The sequence below is a fragment of the Colletotrichum truncatum genome (genome assembly GCF_014235925.2).
Source record: "Colletotrichum truncatum strain CMES1059 chromosome Unknown Contig_0001, whole genome shotgun sequence".
NCBI classification, from domain to species: Eukaryota; Fungi; Ascomycota; class Sordariomycetes; order Glomerellales; family Glomerellaceae; genus Colletotrichum; species Colletotrichum truncatum.
The window spans coordinates 10,204,741-10,226,692 of NW_027222398.1; the positions used below are offsets into that span (position 1 = coordinate 10,204,741).

Genomic DNA, 21,952 nt, shown 5'->3' on the forward strand with positions numbered 1-21,952 from the left:
CCTCACGTACAGTCAAGAATACTGCATAGTTGGAATTCCTAGCCATTGACCGCTGCGCGAGAGTCCTTCTTTCATCAAGTGTGCGTGAATGGCATCAATCGATGTTTAAGCGGAGAGCCCTTGAAAATGACTTAGTAGGCAGGTAGGGCAGTACCAATCAAATATTGCCGTCCTCGCTAGAAGCGCTAGGGGCGATGGAAGGCAGTGTATTTGTATCTGCTTGACGAAAGGTCGTGTGTCCACAGTGGCGGCATGTCTTTCCCGCCATTCTCTACAGAAAGTAGAGTTTACAGTCCGATGACCTTCAAGATATTGGCCTTACCTTTCCACAATCTCGAAGGGTTGAGAACCAGTCAACGATAACTCGCTCACGTATCAAACTCGCGCTTTGGTCTCGCCTGACTCCCGTGCCAACATATGCTCAATAACCTCAAGCAGCCCAACATTATCGGAACGTAGGCATATCACCCGAATGCCAACTCTAAGTTTCTACATAGACGCACCAGGCCATCGCTTTGAGGGTTTCAAACTCGTAAGAGCATGTCGTCGCCGATCCGTGGTGGTTATGCAAGACAAGAGGTTCCTCAATCCAACACCATCATACCAGAAAGTATGAATATTTAGCGATGCTGGAAAGTTGGCAATAGCCAGTGAAGCGCCCGTGAAGTTCATAGTGCAATGCTATAATGCAACTCCTATACCGATCTGTTGAAGCTCTCACACTTCCTGCGAGTCGACCTACGAAACCCACATCACAAGAGTTTTGGCCATCTTGCCCGCCGGAATCTTATTCGTTGTGACAGCCCACGTCAGGTTCCAGAGAAAAGCTTGGTGAGAGTTGCACAGCAACGCTCTTCAATTCCCCGTTGACAACCGATCTAAAGGTCAGGAACTAGAACGCCTTCCAAAGGTAGCGGAAATCAATGGCTGGAGCCGTCGATGCCGCGGTCGTCCAAGGTGCTCAATCCCAGCCTTTTAATCCCAAGGCCCCGCCAAGGTCATCGTTGGGCATTAATGTTGATAATCGATTGCTATTGAATGCGACACTGTTCGAGGCCAAAAAAACGAAGAAAACTCGGTCGGCTGGCTCAACAACTCGGTGGGCCTGTCTGAAACGAACTCATTTATATTGTTGTTTTTCAGCTCGATGCAACTAGTTAGGCAACGAGGCGAGCTAGTCAAAACTTCAGCGGGTCAGTTGGTTGAATGCTCGAATAGCAGCGGAGGGGGTCATGGATTTCGCTACGTGGTGCGACAGTAGGATGACTCTTTTTTAACCCATTTTTTTGATAGCGAGACAGGCCCAGGAACAACGAGTAAAATCAGGCAGAAGATGCAAGGGGTCGAGGGAGGTCACATGAGAAGTGGCTTCGGCGGACGATGTGCGGTGTTTTTTTTGAACGGCGCGTGAATGTGGTCGAGCCCACCATTTTCCCATGCCAAGTCAAGATAATTATGACTTTTTTCCCTCTGTGAATGCCAGGAAGACCCCGGTAAACGGCGTGATTCATCGTGCATCAGGCTTCTTGTAGAAAAGAGTTGTAATGACACTCATCTGCCTACGTCAAAGGTAGTGGAAAATTGCTAGAGCCCAAGCTAGGAGACATTACCAGGATTGTAAACCACCACAACCGCAGCCTGCCGCAGTATTGCATGATAGACACGCGCTAACTGGCGGTTGCAGACATCATCTCAAGGCAAACAGACAATAAGACGGACAGACTTTGATTGAAGGAATCGAGAGAACAATGCCTTACCGCCTATCGCACTTTTAATTTCGTGAATCAGCCCTGCGGCTGAGATGCCTCGAGAAGTGGGAACGCGGGGTGATTCAACTCCGTGATTACCTGCAGGCCACGGGGCTGAGCCCCCGAAGAAGCAACCACCTCAACCCCAGACCCCGGCTCCGAGAACGCCACATCACATCCTGCTGTTCAGCCCGAGGTCTGAATGGTTGCTTGCCATAGGTTTTGGACGCCATCGTGTCCAAGTTTTCGCTGCAGGAACAGAAACGACCGTTGCTGTGTGGGACGGTCGTGGTGCCTTGGATTGGACGCCACCGCTCTTTTGGTGATGGCACTTCATCTCCCCTCAATATGCGGGCTGAGTTTGTTTCGATTACTTTTTTTTTTTTTTTTTTTGCGTTCGAGGCGGAAACTACCTAGGTAGAATCGGAATCTGCCCAACGGTGCAAGCCTTACCTTTTGCTGTGCTTTCGTGTACATAAAGAGGCGGTTTTCCTCAATGAGAAAAGAGGCGTAGAACAGTTGACTCAAGCTCGACAGTCAGACTCCGTATTGTCTCTCTCGTTCCAAACACATTCGTTTCTCCTCGTACTCACCCATCTCCCCATCATGCTCAAGTCAATCATCTTCCTCGGCCTCTCGGCCGCCGCCACCACCCTTGCGTACGACCTTTCCCCCGTGGAGGTCTCCCCTCTCGAGTTCACCCCGCATGTCAAGCGCCAGTTTACTCGCGTCCCCTGCAGCGAGATTGGCAGGAAGGACTGCGGCGACGGCTGCATCCCGCTGTTGTCCACCTGCTGCCCCGATGGCAGCGGCGGTTGCCCCGTGACGTCGGTCTGCCAGCTCGGCAACAACGGCAAATACGGCTGCTGCCCCATTGGCCGCGTCTGCACCGGCGCCGGCGGTGCCAGCACCAACTCCATCACCCTGACGCGCACTGTGACGGACGAGAGCACCGTCGAGCTCCCGCCCACGCCGGTCCCTACTACTACCGAGACCCCCGACGTTCCCACAGAGACTCCCACTCTGACGCCTGAGGAGACGTCCACACAAACGCCGGAAGAGCCCTCCGCGACCACCTCGACATCACTCGTTGTCCCCGATAAGACGACGACCACCACCACCACCACCAGAGCGCCTGTCCCAACATCTACGCCGAGCCCAACGACGTCCCGTCCGCCGGTCGTCACGGCCAACGGAGCTCTGACTTACGGAGCTTCGTTCGTCCAGGCCGTCGGAGCCGCTGCCTTGGCTTTGTTCGCTCTCTGAGACATAATGGGAAGGAATTGGCGCTGTGTGTGCCATGGTCGAGCTCCTCCTTTTTTTTTTTTTCTTCTACTTCTCCTTTTTCGTACGAGCATTATTGTGTGATGAGGTTGATGGGATATAAGATTGAATTTTCATCGGAATTAGCGGGTTAGCGAAAGTCGGGATTCCGACAGTCTAGTGTAATCAAAATGGAAACCGGACATATTTGTCATGATCATTACCATCATCTACCTGGGCAGCTGGGCTGATCCGTCGTCGTTGGTGCCTAAATTCGTAACAGGGCGTGATTGACAACCGAGATAACAGGTTTCTTGCCGAAGGATCCGAGGGGCGATTGGCAGGAAACTGGATCAAACTGGATTGTGCCAGTTGAACGAGGCCGCCCATCGCGTCTGTCGTGTGTAGGGCGCGAAGGGCGGACGTGGAGTTTGTTACAGAGTCTAGACGGTGTTCGTCCCGTTGCTAGTTTCGTCCGCATGGCGTTAGACTGTAAACGAGCCCCCAAGACGGGCTGAGTCAAGCCACGTCAAGGTTTCGTATCTCTCCGCGGGGACGCGCAGAAGTTATTGAGCCGCAACGACGCTAAAGAAGCCGGCAGATATTAAAAGTCGGAATCGGGATCGGGGTGGACCTCCGACGTTGAATTGGCTTCGTAACTTTCAGATATCGGTCAGCCATTCCGTCTCCCTGTCTCGTGAGTATGTACAATAGTGTGTGGGGGGGCCGGGGAGCTGTCCTATTCTGTACCGGGCCGTGCCAAGATTACCAAAGCATGGGGATTTTGATTTGGTATCAAGATAGATGTGCAGTAAAGATACCTGTTCGGGGTCCCCGTCGCATACAGATGCGCTTGATAAGCTTTAAGGAACCCCATGGCTTGGGAAGAAACGGCAACTTTGCAGAAGCGATATCAGATTGCTGCAAATGGAGAACTAGGAGCCCTATCTGAACACACGGGGTAGGCGGCAAACGGTGAGCCGTGTAATTGCCCTGCATTAAAGGAAGAAAAGTGGATGGTGAAATTGCGTGCTCATCATTCGATCCTTATCAATCACACGACTCAGCGAACGGAGTCAAGAAAATGAAGAAACAGATAGATTCTTCGGAAGCAGGCGGGATTAACGTATTACAAGCATATGACATCTGCAGACAACGAGCGGCCGGTGTGATGTGAGATGGGGGAATCGAGGTTGTCGGTGATTGAAACATCGGACGCCCGGACACGACGGTGGAAAGTTGGGGAACCATCCAATCAGAAAGCTTCAAAGCTTCCCCAGGACCGAGATGCAGACCGAAAGCAAAAAATGCTAGCCAGTTGATCCGAGCAGTGCGCGATTTCATGGGGAAAGATGTGCCACGGTGTGTGTGCATCAGAATCAGAGGAGACTCTGGAGAAGGTGGTCTAAATTTTACGTGATAATTCTTGATTTTGTCCACCCCCGCGGAGGAGGCAAGCACGGCACGGGTACCATCGGTGTTGTTTCCGTTTGCCCCACCTTCGCTTGGGCCGCTCCGGGCCACGTGATATGGGGTTGGCCTGAAGTGCTGCCCTGGCAGCCAAAACTACACTGTACACACCATAGTACTAAGCAGTCGTGTAAGAGGGACGAGCTGTCTTAGGTAAGCCACGTTTTGTGGGGAAAAGCCATTTTTTGAATGATGGAAAATGTCTTGGAAATGTCATGTGCTAAGATTAAATTTTTATTTTGTTCATGTTTTTTTGGCATGCTTTTTTGTTGTTCTTAATTCACTTTTTACTATGCCTTCCGTGCATAACCCTAAATATCGGGTACTACATTGGATAGCCATACACGTGTAATAACTTACAGTTAATAGGCATTTCTAATGTACGTACCTCTTACGACAGGCATCTTCACCACGTCCACACTATCCACCAGCATCTTGGCCCCCTCAAACCACGTTCTTATCGCACGGTTTTCCCGAGTATGAGGCCGAAGTGGGTATCATGGAGACTTGGCATCCACTCTGACCAGGTCGCCAAGCAGATAAGCCTTCAATCCAAGCTGTGTTACCCCATGGGTTCACAGAAAGCGTTACGATACAGAAACATCTGATGAGCCAACCAGGTTTCCTCCTTGGGTTTAGCCCTTCCCCGTCATCAAGCTCTTCCACCCCCAGCTGCACCAGTCAGTGCCGAGAAGCCACTTGCAGAGTTGGTACCTCACACAAAGGGTTCAATGTCTCCATTCTACGTCACCGAGCAACTCCAACTGGCCCGACAGGGTGTTTTTGTCTTGCTGAAGCATTCGAGGTTGCAATCCAACGGGTGACCCTTCCGTTGTTTGGGGTCTCCAGGTCCGATACACACACGCGCACTCATACTACGTAGCATGGTCCTGGATAATACAAATTTACGCCCCGGCGACCTGCAGAAATCCACACCAAGTTCCCCAAAGATCTTCGCCATGTCCCCGTCTCCATAATATTGCGGCCTTCTTTGCCTCCCTCCCACCTTTCAAGCTTAACTAGCCTATCCGTTCGCGTCTGTTCTCCGCGTTCTAGAATCGCTCCGTGGTTGCGCCGGGGAATCCCACCGATACCTTTTGCGACCTAATTTCTGAAAATCTTCTTGATCGACCTGGTCCCCATAAGGCCTGCCTCCTCCCACATTGTTTCTTTTTCAAGCTCCGGTTTCTTCTCCTTCTCTCCTTACTTTCTCTCCATCGCCGAGCCTCGCCTAAGCTACGCGACTACTTCAACAATGGAGAAGGACTACAACGGCGGCGGCCCTCTGGCCGATGTCGAGTCCAAGCACCAAGGGGAGTCTTACCCCCGCGATGTCAACTTCGCCGCCTTGAGCGGCGAGCCCAATCTGCTCGAAGAGCACGACCAGCTTCAGCGTGGTCTCAAAAGTAGACACATTCAGTTCCTGGCTTTGGGTGGCGCGTAAGTGTTTTTTCTCATACACTAATTCTTTCGTCCAATTGACCCTCTCATTCGTCTGGTGGACGTATTACTTGGGAAAGGGAAAAAAAGAAAAAGGGAAAAAAAAAAAAAAAAAAAAAAAAAAAAAAAACTAGCTAACTTTCTCCAGCATCGGAACCGGTCTCTTCGTCGGCTCTGGCAGCATTCTCTCCACCGTCGGCCCTGCGCCGCTCTTCATGGGATACCTCTCAATGATGTTGGTCGTGTGGAATATCATGAACGAACTCGGCGAGATGGCCACCTACCTTCCACTCAAGGGTATCTCGATTCCCTACTTTGTCGAACGCTTCGTCGAGCCCAGTTTGGCTTTCGCCGCCGGTTGGAACTACTGGTACGCCTACGCCATGCTTGTCGGTGCCGAGGCCTCGGCCGGTGCCATCCTCCTCGACTACTGGCAGACACCCGTCCACCCTGCTGTCTGGATCACCATCATCTTGCTCGTCACCCTCGCCCTCAACATTTTCGCCGTCGAAATCTTTGGTGAGGCCGAGTTCTGGTTCGCCAGTATCAAGCTCATCACCATCTTGGGTCTCATCCTGGTGAGCCTGGTCATCATCCTCGGAGGCGCCCCCGACGAGGGCCGCATTGGTTTCCTCTACTGGTACGACCCGGGCGCCATCACACCATACCTAGTAGAAGGTCATACCGGTCGCTTCCTGGCCTACTGGACCGCTTTCGTCCGCGCCGGCTTCGCCTTCATCACCTCTCCCGAATTGATCGCTCTCGCCGCCGGCGAGACCATCGCCCCCCGCCGCAACATCCCCAAGGCCGCCCGCCGCTTCGTCTGGCGTTTGGCCATCTTCTACGGCCTCGGTTCCCTCATGATCGGCGCCATCACCCCCTCCAACGATCCCCGACTCCTGAGCCCCAACTCCAACGCCGCCGCCTCTCCCTGGGTCATCGGCATCCAGCGCGCCGGTATCGGTGGTCTCAACCACGTCATCAACGCCGCCATCCTGACCTCCGCCTGGTCCGCCGGCAACGCCTTCCTCTACTCCGGCAGCCGTATCCTATACAGTCTTGCGCTCAACAAGCAGGCCCCGCGCTTCTTCACCAAAACTACCAAGCGCGGTGTCCCCTACGCCGCCGTCCTCGGCACCTGGTCCATCGGTCTGCTGTCCTTCCTCACCGTCAGCAGCGGCACCTCGACCGTCTTCACGTGGTTCATGAACATTAGCACCATCAGCGGCTTCATCGCCTGGATCGTCGTCATGATCACCTACCTGCGCTTCCGCAAGGCCATGAACTTCCACAACATGATGCACCGCTTGCCCTTCCGCACCCCTCTCCAGCCCTACTTCACCTGGTTCGTCCTGCTCATTCTCGTCCTCCTCACCCTCACCAACGGCTTCCAAGTCTTCTTCCCCGGCAAGTGGAGCGTCTCCGACTTCCTTGCGGCCTACATCACCCTGCCCATCTTCCTGGTGCTCTACGTCGGCCACAAGATCTGGTTCCGCACGCCCTTCGCCAAGAAGCCTGAGGACGTCGACGTTATCACGGGCGTCAAGGAGATGGAGGATATGGCAGAGCTGGACGAGGAGCCTATTCCCAAGAACTGGCTGCAGAAGTTCTGGTTCTGGCTGGCGTAATTGTGTGAATTGACGAGATTACGGTTTACAGCGTGCATTTTGGAATTGTATATAGTTTTTTCAATATTTTTGAAACAGTTGAAATATACTGAAATACCTATTCAAACTTTGATGCCTCGTGAAAATCATTACCGACGTAGCTGCCACGCGACAAATCACACTCCCCTCACTCGCCGCCGTTGCCTCCCCCTGTCCCGTAAATATTACCCATCGTTGCTAAAAAAAAAAAAAAGTTATAGAGTCAGCAAGCTGCCATCACACTCCGGGGTCCTCCCACCGTTATTCTTACCTCCCCTCCTGACCGTCGTCTCGATGATGCGGCCCTGCTCGTCTATGTGATACGTCTTGCCCTCGGCGCTGGGCAGCGCCTCGAAGGCCTTGACGGCGGGCGGCTTGAGCATGTTCTTGAACTTTGTAAACTTGGAATTCGGATCCGGCGCCTTCAAGGCGGACTTGGGGATCTCCTTGACCACCCGCGTCGACACGTAGTGGAAGTTGTCCGAGGGCACGGGCTGGGGGTCCGTACCGCGGAGAGGCGTCCCCGTGGTGCTGCCGTCCGCGTTGCGGATTAGCGGGCTGATTGACGCCGCGTCGGAGCCGGTGATGGTGTCTTGGCTGAAGACGGACGGGTTATATCCCTTTCCGTTGCTCATGATGGTTTGTATCCGGACGAAATTTTAGGTTGATTCTGGATGGTGAATTGCGTGCCAAGCAAATTACGCAGCATCATTCACGACCGACCTTGCAAAGATGGAATTGTCAATCCCTTTATAATTATCGTTTAGAGGCGCAGCTTCAACGTCTCATCGCGGCAATGCGCCTGCTGCAGCCTTTTTTACTCGACTGTCCAGACTCATCGAATACGATACGCCAAATACAGACACCTGATAATCGTTTGGACGGTTAGCATAAGCTTCATGCGCCCAGCTTCCGTGGCGGCTGTCCCTAGGGTACCCAAGAACAACCAAGAGTGGGCTGTTCTCGGCGGTCAGGCTTCTTTTTCCAAGACTTTTAAGCCATGCTTCATTGGCGGCCCAGCCCGAGTGGCATATGCTAAGCCCGTGGGCTGGTGCGGCACAGCAATGATGGGGTGTGTCAGGTGACGTTATTGCGGGTGAAGCTCCCGTCTGCCGCATTGTCGGTCGGGTCGGGGGAGATGAGTTGAGCATCTGACTGGCTCGCCTATGCCAAATTTCTAGGCGCCTAGGTAAGGTCAACTGCACGGTTGACTTCAACATAATGAGTCTTGATGAGTCGATTACAAATGCGGTCATCACAGCAGATGCCTGCAGTCAATCGTGTTTCGGACGGGAGATTGTCTAGGTGTATGGCAACATTCTAAGCGCATGTTGAAGCTTTCCTTTTTTTTTTTTTTTTTTTTTTTTTTTTAAAAAACTCACAAACTGTTGTTCGAGCCGGTCATCTACTGAGTTACAATCGTTTCTTTGAATGTTTTTTGGCCTTTGAATTTCTATAGTTGACTGCGTTCCACCACTCACTACTCTGTTCTGACAGAATAGGAAATACCATGTCATCAAGTAAATGGCTTCTCACCCCTTTTCAGCTGCCACTCGTACACCATTAGCCAGCATCATCAACTCAGCTCAACTAAAATTTGTCAAAACTCATTGAAATGAAATGTAGAAAAACTTGATAACAGACTTTGTTCACTCAGAAATTACTGGTGATAAACTTTGCTAGTGCCTACTTGCTTTTACAAGTTGACAAAAAGTATAATTGACTAGATATTCGTCCTTGTCATGACACCATGACTCATAGTGTCCCACGATGATGTTATGTTCCTGCTCAACTCTAAGTAACTAACATGGTGAACAGCCCCCAAATAATGCCCTGCGTTGACTGCGCAACCGAAATGCCGAAGCATCCTATAACAGGGAAGCAAGCGTGCTGTGTCAGCAATTTTCCCGAGTCAAAACTTTTATCCTTGATTTTCAACTCTTTCTGCGAAAACAGATTGCAGTCCTTGTGGACTGGATGTTGCTGGACATAGTATTAGAGGAATCATGAGTGAAAGCTTAGTCAAACATAACTTGCAACATCTCGCAGTTAGTCGCACTTGCCATAAGAAAGTCATCATTCAGCCTCTCAATGATAATTTCCCTAATAAACAACAAATATTCTTAATCGCCTTCACCAAAGCTGAGACTCAGATCTCAGGCAATACTCGACCATCACCCATATCCAAGCACAAACCGGTCACTACTTACATAGGGCACGCAGGAAGCTAGGCTAGAATAGACTTCATGAATAATACAGTAAATTCCAGTAGCTAAACTGTCCTTTGCGCCTTCCTTTGATAATGTCAGACTATCCTTGAGGCTTTATGCTAGGCCGAGTTCTCCGGCCTCCGGACCCACACCTCCGTTCCGAGCCCGACGATTCACAACTTCACAGCCTCCGGCGCGCCGGGTCGACACAACTAGAGCCTTCTTAACCCTAATCAAGTCTCACAGATTAATCGTGTGTCTCGCCGACTAATCGTGTGCTTCACTGCCCCAAGCCCTCCCCCACTCCTTTTATTCTTCCTTTCTTCTTTTTCTCTTTTCCTTTTCTCCTTTTCTCAACAACCTCAAATCAGCGCCAAAACCGGCGCCAAAGTCACAGACAAAAACAACAAATGTGAGTTCCTTTCTTCAATTCCTATTCCCCTTGTTCGTCCTGTTTCTCGTATTCAATTGAATACCGAATAGTAGATTAACAAGCGAAGAGACGATAGACAACAGAAACAAAGACCAAATGGCAGCCCCAGCCCCTAAAGTCCCCGAAGGCGGCAGTCCCGGCTCCTATTTCAGCCTGACGAACTCCCGGGTAATCAGCTGGCTGGGAGCCCAGGCTTCCTTCCAGCAGAGGACCCTGGGAGACCCCTTCGTCTCCGCGAGGAGACAGATGCTGGAGAAGTACTTCGCCTACCTTGAAGAGTGCCGCGACCTCTACGGCAACAGTCTCCCCAAAGACCTCTACAACGGCAAGGAATCTCTCCTCAAAGGCCTTGTGCGCATCTTCGACGTCGAGTTCGTGGCAAAGCAACGCCTGTTCACCGACCAGGATAAGAACCGAGCTCAGATTCTCCACTACTGGGCCAGCACCGCGGAAGCCGCTCCCGAAATCCCTACGCCTGTCGGATTATCCATCGCGAACAGCAGAGCTACTTCCTCTCGCGGTTCTACTTCTACCACGAGCGGCGGAGGCCCGTCTGCTGGAGTCATCCGAAAGCCTCCTTCCGGCCACCCTATCTGGGGCGTAAACGGAATCATGCACGGAATCGCCACTACGGGTAAAAACAACACGATGTGCCTGAACCCCGACTACAAGGATAAGAAGCGCCGTGCGGACGTGTTTGGCCATAATGATATTGACGTCGGAAAATGGTTCCCTTGCCAGCTGTCTGCACTCTTCAACGGCGGCCATGGCTCCGCTCAAGGCGGCATCTACGGCTCCAAGGACAACGGCGCGTATTCCGTCATCGTCTCCGGCACGTACCGAGGTCTCGACAAGGATGAGGGCGATGTCATCTGGTACTCTGGCTCGAACGCGGCTGCAAACTACGATCCGGAGAACCTGCTTCCTGTCAACGACGCCACCAACGCGCTCATCACCAGCAGCAAGAAGGGAACGCTTGTTCGTGTTTTCCGAAAGGCAATCGACAGCAAGACGACCACCTCCGTCTGGGCTCCAACCGTTGGTATCCGCTACGACGGCCTTTACCACGTCGAGAAGTACTTCGAGGACATCAACGAGAACGGTGGTAAATACTTGAAGTTCAAGCTTGTCCGCGCTCTCGTCAACGGCAAGGAACAGACCTCTCTCGAGGAACTCAAGAGAGTACCCAGCCGGGCTCAGTGGAACAAGTACGAACGCATCAAGCGCTATTTCTGATCGGTTGGCACAACAGCAACACTTTTCTTTTCGCAGTGAGAGGACAGAGGACTACAAATGGGATTTCTTATTTTCTTCTGTTTGATGTTGGAGTATACGGTGGACGTTACAGATACCACTAGATGACTTTGGGCTTGGAACTTGGGGAGGGACACTTTTCGTGATCGATGGCGTATAGGAATACGGGTTGGGGGGAGTGGTTTTTCAGGTCGACAGGGTACGAACGATACTTGCTTACGAACGCCAAATAGTGGCATAGCTCTTTTATGGACATTCTCATCTCTGCATTCGTTTCTTGCTTCGAGCGTGATTGTGTATGCTGCCAAGAAGTGACATGAGTCAAGAAAACATGGCTAAATCCAACATAATGCTTATCTCCATCAAGACATCTTATTTACAGAGAACCGCCTTTATTGTAAAACCATAACCTTGTTTCGTCAATGCCCAAGGCCCCAACCATGAACATCCTCGCAAATACATCGACATCATCCGCAGCAGCCTCGCGCAAGACATCGGTGAAACAATGCTTGTTGGCTGTAAAGTGACGCTTCTCTCGCCATGCAATGGCAAAGTCAACCACGTTTTGTGAGTTCCAGAGATGAGCCGACATTGTCCAAGATTGACAAAAGATGTACCTCTCCCGACAACCTCCGGCTATCAATTGTCCCACGAGCGTCTGATAAAGGACGAGAAAGAAGCTGACGAAGAAGATGGTGCGGCGGGCGGATTCCTGAAAGATCCATTCCTGCCAGAAATCTTTCGTCGGGCATGGCTGCTGTTCTTCTGCTGGGCCTGTCTCGGGCTGGGTACGGTTCCATTTGACAAAGGGCAGTAGGGCGAGCACCGCGGGTTCGAAGGCGGAGAGTGTTTGTTGGGCAGAGGCTCTCGTGGTGATGTCTCCATCGAAAAGGCGGATGATTTGATAGAGAATGATGGCGTGGATGCGTGCTAGGATTTCTGTTCGACCCTTGGGAAGAGGCGAAGCAAGCAGCTCGTGAGCCCGAGCCTGAATCGTTCGTAGGACGATGGAGGAGTTGTGTGGGTTCTTGGCTATGTAGAGAGCGCAGCATGCTTGGGCATCTGGAGAACAGGTTAGCGAAGCATAACAAACATCACCCAGGGTAAACCAACCCTGCATGTCCCGTGGCATGTGAGCTCGATATAGGTACGGGTGGCACCATGGCGTCTGATTTTCCAACACCATCGACGATGGTGCTCCCTTCATTACATCGAGGGCGTACTGGACGCGACTAGCTATCACATCTTCGGACGAGTTCTCTGGAAGAGGACACTGTGATGACACCAGCATATGATCGGCTCTTGGAGTCAAGGTGGCAGGGACAGACAAAGCTCCGCCAAAGAAGGCGTCGGGGTTGATCAAGTTGTCAAAGTCCATATTCAATGCAATTTCATCCATGTCTTCCATCTCCAGTGGAAGAGGGTCAGGATCCTGTGACCATGGCACTAAAGCTGCGTCTGCACATACCCACTCCTCGGTCTCGTCGGTAGTAGCAGTCGGGGTCTCGGCTGGAACCACTGGCCCATCTTCCGGCAAAGGGGTCTCAGTATTCTTCCGAGGGCGCTGGGCAGCTAGTGTTTTCGACCTGGAAGCTGACTGGCTGGGATAGACGCAGTCGATATTCCGCCGCGAACACCGCAGGCATGCGGGATGACCGTGGTCACAGCGGCGCTTTGCCTTTGTGCAAGCGATACAGGTTTTCCGCCGTGGAGGCGGGTTGGCCCGCTCAAAGAAAGAGTTGGACATTGAGTAACAAGTGATCTGCGGTCCTTGACACCAAAGCTTATTGAATGCTCAAACGTTATTTGGGATTCCGTTTCGTGATACCCAAGTCCAATGACAGGAAATGTTTCTGGGGGGTCACTCAGCAGGTGTTCCAAGGGGTGACACTGCACTAAGCGAGGCGGAGGGCCGCCATAGATGCTGTCTTGGTGCTGTGCCGCTGGGCTTACTTAGTCATCTGGCGGGATTCCGCCACCATTTTCCACCAAAAGACATGTTCTCTTTTTGCTCTCGCGCAATCGACATCCGCATCGAAGCTTTGCATTTCATGTTTTCTGCGACTTCTGTAATCTGCCCGTTCTACTAAGTTGCAATCTTCCCCAACTTCAAAAGCGACGAGATAGTAGTGAGCGCCTTCAAACCGGAATGAAGTTGCTGGTGATGGATTTCTATAACAGTGGCACCTTGCGCTGGCGGCTTATCGTGATTCAGAGAGGTTCACCGGCCCGATGATCCTAATTCGGTTGAAGTCGTAACAACAGACGACAACGTAGTAGACATTGGGGAAGCTTTGGTACATCTTCAATCTGCTCATGTTGCTGGATGAGATGATGAATAGGCCAATGAAACAACTGCCATGAGACTGAGAAAAAGTCTCACTCATTCAATGCCAAGGACGAAAAAAAGACTTGAAGATGAACAGCTAAATTCACAACAACTTTTGATAACCTCGCCGCCAATAACACATATATCAAATACCTAGGGATAAAACTCCAAAATCTTCCCCTTATCACCATGCTTCTTCCCCCATTTCTCTGTGCCTTCAGTCAGCGCCTCAACCAACGCAGAATCATACTGCTTCCCGTTCTCCGCCCAGCCCACCTTAACAGTTCTCCACGTCAGCCAATTCTCCGCCAAAACACCCTCGGGTGCTCTTAACAGACCGACAGAGAGATTAAAAAGCCTGTCGCCGTTCACCAGAGCCCGCTCGGGACCGCTGTAGAAGGCCAGCGATGATGCGCCGCACGTCCCGCAGAAGGAGCGGAATACCTTCTCCGTCGATTGATACATTCTGGACGTGCCCAGCGTGAGGTCCTCCGGAATCTCAGGCGAGATGCATGACTGAGGCACAAAGGCCCAGCCGGTGATGTGAGCGCCTGTCTGCAACCGACAGTCTCCGCAGCTGTCTGCAGCAGCCATCCATTTAGTCGGTTCGGTGGGCGATATCCAGTCTTTGTACGACTCAACGCCGGGCGAGGGACGAGAGATGGTGAATGATATCCCGCCGCAGTGGCATTGGGCCCGGAGAACCTCCTTGCCGTCCTTGTCGAATTCTTGTTTTGGTGGTACGACGACATCCCCAGAGTCTGGCTTCGTCGGGTTCCACACCTTCAACTGCTTGCCTGCGATGCTCGGCAGCCAGTCGTATAGCCCACCTCCGGGGGCCGAGTCCGTGTTGACGTGCTGGTGAATATCCCAAATTGACGGTACATCGTCCTTATTGGCGTCAAAAATGGACGCTGAGATGACCCAGTCACTGTCATCGATCCCTTGGTCGCCAATATGGCAGCCGCAGGTGCTGCAAAAGTAGCGCGTGCTTTTGGCGGCGGCATGTCGGTAGGCGGTCAGGGTGGAGAGCGAGGATGGCGCGATGAAGGACGGGCCTACGCCGCTTGGGAGAGGTGCATGGAAGATGCAGAGAGTGCCGTGTGTGTAGCGGCAAATGCTGCAGTGGCAGAGGTGGACTTTGAGCGGAAGAGAGGAGGTCGGCACGGTGATGGTGAAGTGGACAGCTTTGCAGTAGCATTGAGCCGCGAGGGTTTTGCTCGCAGCTCCTGGCTGGAAATCTTGTTCCTTCACCATTGTATCTTGCTGAATTGAATTTGGCTTCAATGGTGGAGTAATGGAAGTTGAATTGGTGAAGGTCACTAGAAGATGAGGCCTGATGCGCTGGTCTTCACGCACCGTTTTTAACCCTGCGATCCTCTTGTCAACGGCAGGGCGTGAGGAGGTCAGAAGCATAGTAACAGGTGCAGATCCAATCACAAGCGAAGGATGAAATCAGGAATGGGTGGAGCAGATATGAAAATGGCACAAGACAAAATAGTCTTGAATTGGCCAAGTTTATTGGCAGAAACAACTGGGTATCATGATATGCGAACCGCTAATGCATCGGTAGTATGACAATATCAAGCCGCACTCTTTTTCTTCAGCTCCTTCTCTTTCGCCGCCTTGCGCCACTTGACGCCCCAATACATGACTGCCAACAACGAGGGGCTGCATACAATGTATAACAGGGCTAGCAGAGTAAAGGCCCATCCGACACCCATTCCATTGATCATTGGCAGAATGGCTGCTGTCGCAGCGGCGCCAAGAAGGCATCTAGTGAAGTTATTCGCAGCTGTCGCAGTACCGGCCCGCCCAGGATGAATATCGACGATTAGAGTGTTGGTCGTATTATTGAATCCAATCATTCCCACGCCAAATAGGAAGAGAAGCACGCAGGGCACGGCAACAGGAGGGCCGGCGTGAAGAACCCAACCCCAAACTAGCAGCAAAATCGAGCTGAGATACAGCAAAGGCAGGCCGATCTCGAGGCGAGCCTTTTCGATGGGAAAATCAGACAGGTCTTGTTGGCGGGATTTGTCATACGGAATACCTAGGCGCTTGCAGTGTCGACGGTAGTTCCAGTTGATTAGTGGTCCAACGACGAAACCAGCCACAACAGAGCCTCCGGCCAGTGGTAAATACATGAGACCGACTTTCAAACTGTCAAAGCCGTACAGCCTCTCGAACTGAGTCGGCATCGAGGCAGCTATAGCGTAAAACCCGGCAAAGACAACAGCGCTGAAGCCGAGAAGCAGGCCAAGTTCCTTCTCAAAAAGTAGGACGAGTGAGCCGAAAGGGTTGATTTTAAACTTGAGCGACGGCCTAGAAGTGATCGATGTTCCTCCAGTAGTTGATCTTCCCACCGGAGCACGTTCTCCCTTTCTCTTCTTGAAATAGTCCTTGAGTAACTGATAACCAGTTCGGTACAGTTTTGGTGGCCGAATGGAACCGTCGTCAACGATCTTCCGGCAAGTCTCTGGGAAGAAAAGCAACAGGGCAACGAAAAACACGCCGGACAGTATGGCGAGAAACCAGAAGATGGACCTCCAGCCGAGAAACTGGGTAAGAATACCGCCGAGAACTGGTCCTAGAGCTGGCGCGAGAACGATAGGAACCACCGTGATCCCAATGTACTGACCTCTCTCCGCAGAAGTGACGATGTCAGCCACAACAGCTGAAGCGAGCGCGACAGTGCTGCTGGATCCAGCGGATTGCAAACACCGAACTATTAGCAATGACGCGTAGTTTTTCGATAATGCGAGACCAATATTAGCAGCGATGTAAACGACGAAGCAGATGACATAAGCTGGCCGTCTGCCGCTGTTATCCGCTAATGACCCTATGAACATGGGCACAATGGCCTGAAATATCATGTAGGTGGTCAAGGTCAAGTTCATGTCAGAGTCAGAGACATTGAAGTCCTGGGCCAGGGCTGTTAGGGCGGGTAGATAGATCTGAGCCGTGAAGGGCGAGAAAAATGCAGCCAAGCAAGAGCCCAGGACGATGGACCGTTTCTCCCATGTCGTATATATGGAATACTGAGGCGGCTGTTCGGGTTCTGATGGTGCCGCAGATTCGACGTCCTCCGAGGCTGATTTGGTAGAGCCAGGTGGAGGAGGTACTGACTTTTCTGAAGGCGCAATACTCGGAGGCCTGGTCATTGTGATTTGGTTTCTGACGTCTCAAATTGCACTAGGAAAGGTACATGAGGGACTGTGGTTGACAGCGAATTCCTGGCGTGTGGCTAGATCTAGATATAGAAGCGACCATGTCCGGGAACAGGAGATTAGGATTATGTCGTTGGGGCCTAAGCTTGTCGCTTAACAGCGACGGCGAGAAGGGAACCGATCATCGCCTCGCCTGGCCTGTTTTGTTGGTCGGGGGAGTAGTATCATTGCCGTAAAAACTGCATGTCGGTGCCGAGTCGGCGACTGCTATGGATTTGCCAGCCATAATGGGGACTTTGGTCTCCACGACGGTATCAAGTTGGCGACGAATTCGGTTCCACAGTCAAGGTCTCAAGGAATTCGGCTCCGAGTTGTTTTGCGCCTGGCTGAGATCAGTGATATCGGCTAAGATGGAGCTCTCCCGAAAGACTGGTAAAATGTAGGATGACCTTGGCTCATAATGCAGCTTGCGTGCGGTCCGTAATCGGCAAAATTCTTCCAAGACTATGCTAAGGATTAGTCTGGGTGTGCGGCTTAAACATCAAAGCAGCAGTCGTTGTAATCGTAGCAGGCCACAAACATCCATTATCATCAGCAGCGAAGAGTGTCGATCCGAAAAGTGAATTCAATTATATGTACGGATAGAAGAAGAGACAAACTTTGGACGGGGAATCCCTGGTCTTGGCTACACACAGGGGGCAAGGGGTACGTACACAGATATTAAGCAGTTTAAGGACTGTATCGGGGTGCTTATCGACCACTCACCGATTCAGGAAGGCGGTGACGTGTTTTCTTGGGAGAAGCCACATGTTGTAACTCCAGGAAAGCAAGAGAGCTCCAGCTTGTCCTAAGCTCTAGACCTCGGGACCCTGCATTTGTGTGAGGCGCATCTTGATTCTGCTCTTCACAACTTCAAGTTATATCTAAGCTTTCTTCTAAATCGAACCTTGTTAACTTGACCACCTTATACAACTTGAAACAGCATGGTCAGTTGCAACCCGAACAATCTCACAAAAGTTGGGCCCGGCTAACCAGTCGCAGAACGTCCAATACAACTCGGCCCTGCGCCAAAGCAAGGCCATCCGTAACGACCTCGAGAAGCTATCCACATCCGCTGCCCAACCCGCCGCTCTTACTCCCGCCGAGATTGGCAACGTGTCCGCTTCTCTTGCCTCCTTCTCCAAGACTGTCGACGAATACCACAACCTCGCCCGTCAGGAACTTGTCCCCAAGAAACAAGAAGAAGCCTTCGAGCGGGTGAAGCGTTTCCGCGATGATCTGGCCGATTTCCGATCGCAAGTCGACTCCCTCAAGAAGGCCCGCGAGGATGCCATCCACAACAACAACCGAGGCGATCTTCTCGGCCGCAGAGCCTATGTCACCTCAACCCCTGAGAACCCCTACGCCAACGTCAACAAGTCGTCGTCCTTCCATAGCCGAGGTGCATCCACGAGCCAGGCCAGTGGCGGTCTGAGTATGGGTGGCAACGATGTCACCAGAGAACAGCACGCCTTGCGGGAGCAGAATTTCTTCGCTAGCACCAACTCGGCCCTCGATGAGTACATTGCGCGAGGGCAGGCGGTGCTGGGTGACCTAGGAACACAGCGCGAAATGCTCAAGAACACACAGAAGCGACTTTACTCGGTCGGCAACACGCTAGGTATCTCGGGCGACACCATCCGCATGATTGAGCGCCGGGCAAAGGAGGACAAGTGGATTTTCTGGGCCGGTGTCATCATTTTCTTCCTCTTCTGCTGGTTGGTCATCCACTTCTTGCGGTGATTTGGTAGTAGTTGGAGTTTGCGGGAGGGTAACAAAAGTATCATGAAATTGGGGATATCAAGGCTATGGCGTTTAGGGATCGGCGGCTGCGACATGCACCTTGCATTTCTCTCGAGCATTTTGGGACGCACCATGTACAGCAAGCGACAGTTGAGTTTGGTTTATTCAATGCCTGCAAGAGCAATGGTGAAAAGCACAGTGTTTGTCGTCTCGACTTCGACCACCTTCGTCTCGGGCAGCACGTGGTTGCTCGTGCTGATGTGGCCGCCAAACTTGGTCTCCCAGTTCTCCACATCCCATTCGAGACCCTTGGTGGTAATGAAGCTGGTCCCTCCGACAGGGATGATACCCACGTACTTTGCAAATACGTCCTCTCCGCCCTCGCGGACCCGGACGTGGTGACGGCCGGGTAGAAGCAAGAATGTCAAGCTCTGGCCGGAGACAAGATACATCTTGCCCAGAGAATAGTCGGGCCCCGGCTGGAAAAGATACAGATGATGTACCTGGCTAAGACCCTGGTCGACACGGCCCCCAAGTCCGCCAAGAGCGACTATATCGATATTTGGGCCATCTCTTGACCGGATCCAGGAAACTGCCTTGGAGAAATCGGTTGAGTCCTGGTCAGTGAGGTGAATGATTTGGGTGGGCTTCTCCTGCTTCGCGAAGAACTCCCTGGAGGCGGTGCTTAATGAATCCAAGTCACCAATGATGGCGTCAAGGTTGGTCTGCGGGGTATTAGTCAAGTCAGTCGCCATGATCGGGGTTGAAACCAACAAAAGGAGCATTCTGCGTCTGGGACTGCGCTGCCTTGTTCAGTTCAAGAAGTCGATTTGCGCCGCCATCGGCTGCGACTCGCAAAAGAGCTGCACCAGGCGTCAGTAGCGTATCACGGTCGAAATCCCAAATGCCGCATCATACCATTAGTCCACAGCGAGTCAAATACTTGCGACTGCTTCACCGGCTGGTTGAGGACGAGGAGCGCAAAGTCTGCAGGGCCTTCACTCTGAGGCTGCCTGCCCCGGAGGAGTGATACAGGGCGCCACTCGTAACTCGGCACCGATGACATCTCGAGACTGTTCTTGTGGTCACGTCAGATAGAAAGACAGGCTGCGCATCTATTTACAAATAAATCACTCTCAAGAGAAAAAAATCAAGCCCAACTTGTTCCTGGGGAAACTTAACCAAACGACGACTTAGATGCGATACAGAACCCTTCTAAAGTAAAAGCGAATGAACACATCAGCTGTACCACCAGTGTCTATCGGGGTATCTTGTCCATGTTACGTAGTTGTAGTCAGCCAGAAATGGAACCAGTTGCATTTATTGGTGCAACGGGATTGGCGACCGGATAACGCGCCCGACCTGACCCGGCTTTTTCTCATTTTTTTTTTTTTTTCTCTTTTAATCTTTCTTCCTTTAATTGGGCCGTCCGATCGGCCGGAGCCAGATGGCGCCACGGTTGAAGGTTGCGCCGGGTAAAGCTCGGCAGAACCCCGAAGTCGAAGCTTCATTTTTCTTTCCTGATCGTAGATTACCAACCCAGTTCCGTCCACTACTCTCGAACTCCGCGCCCTCTGCGAATCTAATTACTAGACCCCCCTTCTTTCCCCTTTGTCTTCTTATCCGTCTTTTGTATTTCCTTTTCCTGGTTCAGCTACACAATGTATCGCAGCGCCGTTCGCTCGACACCTCGCGCCCTGAGCGCCGCTCGTCAGTCCGCAATTCGCGCAGCCCCTCGACGATTCGCCTCGACAACACCGGCCGACAAGCCCCGGTCATGGAAGGGCTCGGCACTGAGATGGGGTCTGGCTATTGGCGCAATCTACTGGTACAACACCAGTCCCGTCTTTGCTGAGGAGCCAATTGGTATGTACTATCGAAGGGGAATTACTTGGAGATGACCGAGAGAGGTTGCTAAATTGATTGAATAACAGCCCGGACAATTCCCGCGCCTTCCCAGTTCTCCGAATCTGACCTGACCACCGTCGATGCTATTGTCGAAGAGAAGCGCAAGCGAGCCATCGTCAAGGCTGAGGAGCCCAAGCCCAAGCCCGCCGCCGCCGCCGCCGCTCCCGCTGCTGCTACCACCGCCGACTCTGCAGAGGCCGCCGACAAGACCCAAGCGACCGAGGCCGAAGGCGCACCGGCCCCTGGCTCCCCCCAAGCTCTCCAGGAGGAGGCTGACCAGCAGGGCGCTTTCAACCCCGAGACTGGCGAGATCAACTGGGACTGCCCGTGTCTTGGCGGCATGGCGGACGGCCCTTGTGGCGAGGAGTTCAAGGCTGCCTTCAGCTGCTTCGTTTACTCCACGGAGGAGCCCAAGGGCATGGACTGCATCGAGAAGTTCCAGTGCGTTAAGCGGATGTGGCGTGATTGATGAGAAACATGCTAACTTGCAGCAGGGGAATGCAGGAGTGCTTCCGTAAGTATCCCGAGATCTACGGTGCCGAGCTGGCCGACGATGAGGCCCCCGAGGACGCTCAGCCTATTCTCGACGCCAACGCCGATGCTTCTGTGACGCCCCCTACCCACGCCGTCGAGGACAAGAAGGAGGACCAGAAGGAGACCACGGCCGACTCCCCCGACCAAGCTCCCAGAGCCGAGATCAAGAGCGACACGGAGGTGAAGAAGATCGAGTTGAAGCCCGAGGCCGAGAAGAAGAAGGAGGAGGCCAAGCAGGCGGCTTCTGCGAACGAGACTGTCGACCTCACCAAGCCCAACAACAAGGCAACGGATGCCACCGCGGCGAACGAGAACTAAACACCAAAAGAAAACGAAAATATCTCTACACCTCTACCATTATAGAATCAGTGTATGTGGGTGGGCGGCAGAAAGAAGGGGCGCAGACGCACTGCGAAGGGCGGCTAATGACAAGCATGACGGGAAAATTCGGGCATATTCTATGTACAATAATAGTGTACAAAGTGTACCAGTACCAAAACAAACCAAAACAATAGACATACACTTCTCTGAGGTTTTTTGTTTCTTGTTTTTGTATTTTATCCTTTATTCTACAAAAAACACGAGCGTGGAGATTTTGTTGTTTGCGTATTTCTTGGCGTATGCCTTCTAGCGTGGGAATAGCTTCAAATTGCCCAGCAACGGAGCAGTATGACTCCCACTCAAAGTCGATGAGCATGAATAACATCATCTATTACAACCAGCATTGGCACAGGGCCCCGTCCAAGGATTGTCCGCTGCATGACA

The 21,952-nt window shown here is 52.3% G+C and overlaps 10 protein-coding genes across 10 annotated transcripts; 5 read left to right on the forward strand and 5 right to left on the reverse strand.

Moving 5' to 3' along the window:
• Positions 1-2,354: 2,354 nt before the first annotated feature.
• CTRU02_202859 (GPI anchored serine-threonine rich protein) lies at positions 2,355-3,014 on the forward strand (the record flags this gene model as incomplete). The annotated part of the gene is made up of 1 exon (XM_036731189.1): positions 2,355-3,014. The coding sequence occupies one exon, from the start codon at positions 2,355-2,357 to the stop codon at positions 3,012-3,014; it is 660 nt and encodes a 219-aa protein (XP_036577058.1).
• Positions 3,015-5,736: 2,722 nt separating this feature from the next.
• On the forward strand, positions 5,737-7,549 carry CTRU02_202860 (proline-specific permease; the record flags this gene model as incomplete). The annotated part of the gene is made up of 2 exons (XM_036731190.1): positions 5,737-5,921; positions 6,070-7,549. 2 exons carry the CDS (start codon positions 5,737-5,739, stop codon positions 7,547-7,549), a joined length of 1,665 nt encoding a protein of 554 aa, XP_036577059.1.
• Positions 7,550-7,715: 166 nt separating this feature from the next.
• Positions 7,716-8,202, reverse strand: CTRU02_202861 (uncharacterized protein; the record flags this gene model as incomplete). Its single annotated transcript, XM_036731191.1, has 2 exons — positions 7,716-7,765; positions 7,839-8,202. The coding sequence occupies 2 exons, from the start codon at positions 8,200-8,202 to the stop codon at positions 7,716-7,718; spliced, it is 414 nt and encodes a 137-aa protein (XP_036577060.1).
• Positions 8,203-10,306: 2,104 nt separating this feature from the next.
• Positions 10,307-11,446, forward strand: CTRU02_202862 (ydg sra domain-containing protein; the record flags this gene model as incomplete). The annotated part of the gene is made up of 1 exon (XM_036731192.1): positions 10,307-11,446. The coding sequence occupies one exon, from the start codon at positions 10,307-10,309 to the stop codon at positions 11,444-11,446; it is 1,140 nt and encodes a 379-aa protein (XP_036577061.1).
• Positions 11,447-11,840: 394 nt separating this feature from the next.
• Positions 11,841-13,211, reverse strand: CTRU02_202863 (uncharacterized protein; the record flags this gene model as incomplete). The annotated part of the gene is made up of 2 exons (XM_036731193.1): positions 11,841-12,526; positions 12,578-13,211. 2 exons carry the CDS (start codon positions 13,209-13,211, stop codon positions 11,841-11,843), a joined length of 1,320 nt encoding a protein of 439 aa, XP_036577062.1.
• A 735-nt stretch (positions 13,212-13,946) lies between these two features.
• Positions 13,947-15,050, reverse strand: CTRU02_202864 (DUF636 domain protein; the record flags this gene model as incomplete). The annotated part of the gene is made up of 1 exon (XM_036731194.1): positions 13,947-15,050. The coding sequence occupies one exon, from the start codon at positions 15,048-15,050 to the stop codon at positions 13,947-13,949; it is 1,104 nt and encodes a 367-aa protein (XP_036577063.1).
• A 326-nt stretch (positions 15,051-15,376) lies between these two features.
• On the reverse strand, positions 15,377-16,957 carry CTRU02_202865 (MFS multidrug transporter; the record flags this gene model as incomplete). The annotated part of the gene is made up of 1 exon (XM_036731195.1): positions 15,377-16,957. One exon carries the CDS (start codon positions 16,955-16,957, stop codon positions 15,377-15,379), a length of 1,581 nt encoding a protein of 526 aa, XP_036577064.1.
• A 989-nt stretch (positions 16,958-17,946) lies between these two features.
• CTRU02_202866 (vesicle transport V-SNARE protein) lies at positions 17,947-18,745 on the forward strand (the record flags this gene model as incomplete). The annotated part of the gene is made up of 2 exons (XM_036731196.1): positions 17,947-17,949; positions 18,005-18,745. The coding sequence occupies 2 exons, from the start codon at positions 17,947-17,949 to the stop codon at positions 18,743-18,745; spliced, it is 744 nt and encodes a 247-aa protein (XP_036577065.1).
• A 161-nt stretch (positions 18,746-18,906) lies between these two features.
• On the reverse strand, positions 18,907-19,811 carry CTRU02_202867 (thiamine pyrophosphokinase; the record flags this gene model as incomplete). Its single annotated transcript, XM_070204099.1, has 3 exons — positions 18,907-19,485; positions 19,529-19,608; positions 19,664-19,811. The coding sequence occupies 3 exons, from the start codon at positions 19,809-19,811 to the stop codon at positions 18,907-18,909; spliced, it is 807 nt and encodes a 268-aa protein (XP_070062681.1).
• A 595-nt stretch (positions 19,812-20,406) lies between these two features.
• Positions 20,407-21,505, forward strand: CTRU02_202868 (mitochondrial intermembrane space import and assembly protein 40; the record flags this gene model as incomplete). The annotated part of the gene is made up of 3 exons (XM_036731198.1): positions 20,407-20,611; positions 20,680-21,094; positions 21,148-21,505. The coding sequence occupies 3 exons, from the start codon at positions 20,407-20,409 to the stop codon at positions 21,503-21,505; spliced, it is 978 nt and encodes a 325-aa protein (XP_036577067.1).
• Positions 21,506-21,952: the final 447 nt, after the last annotated feature.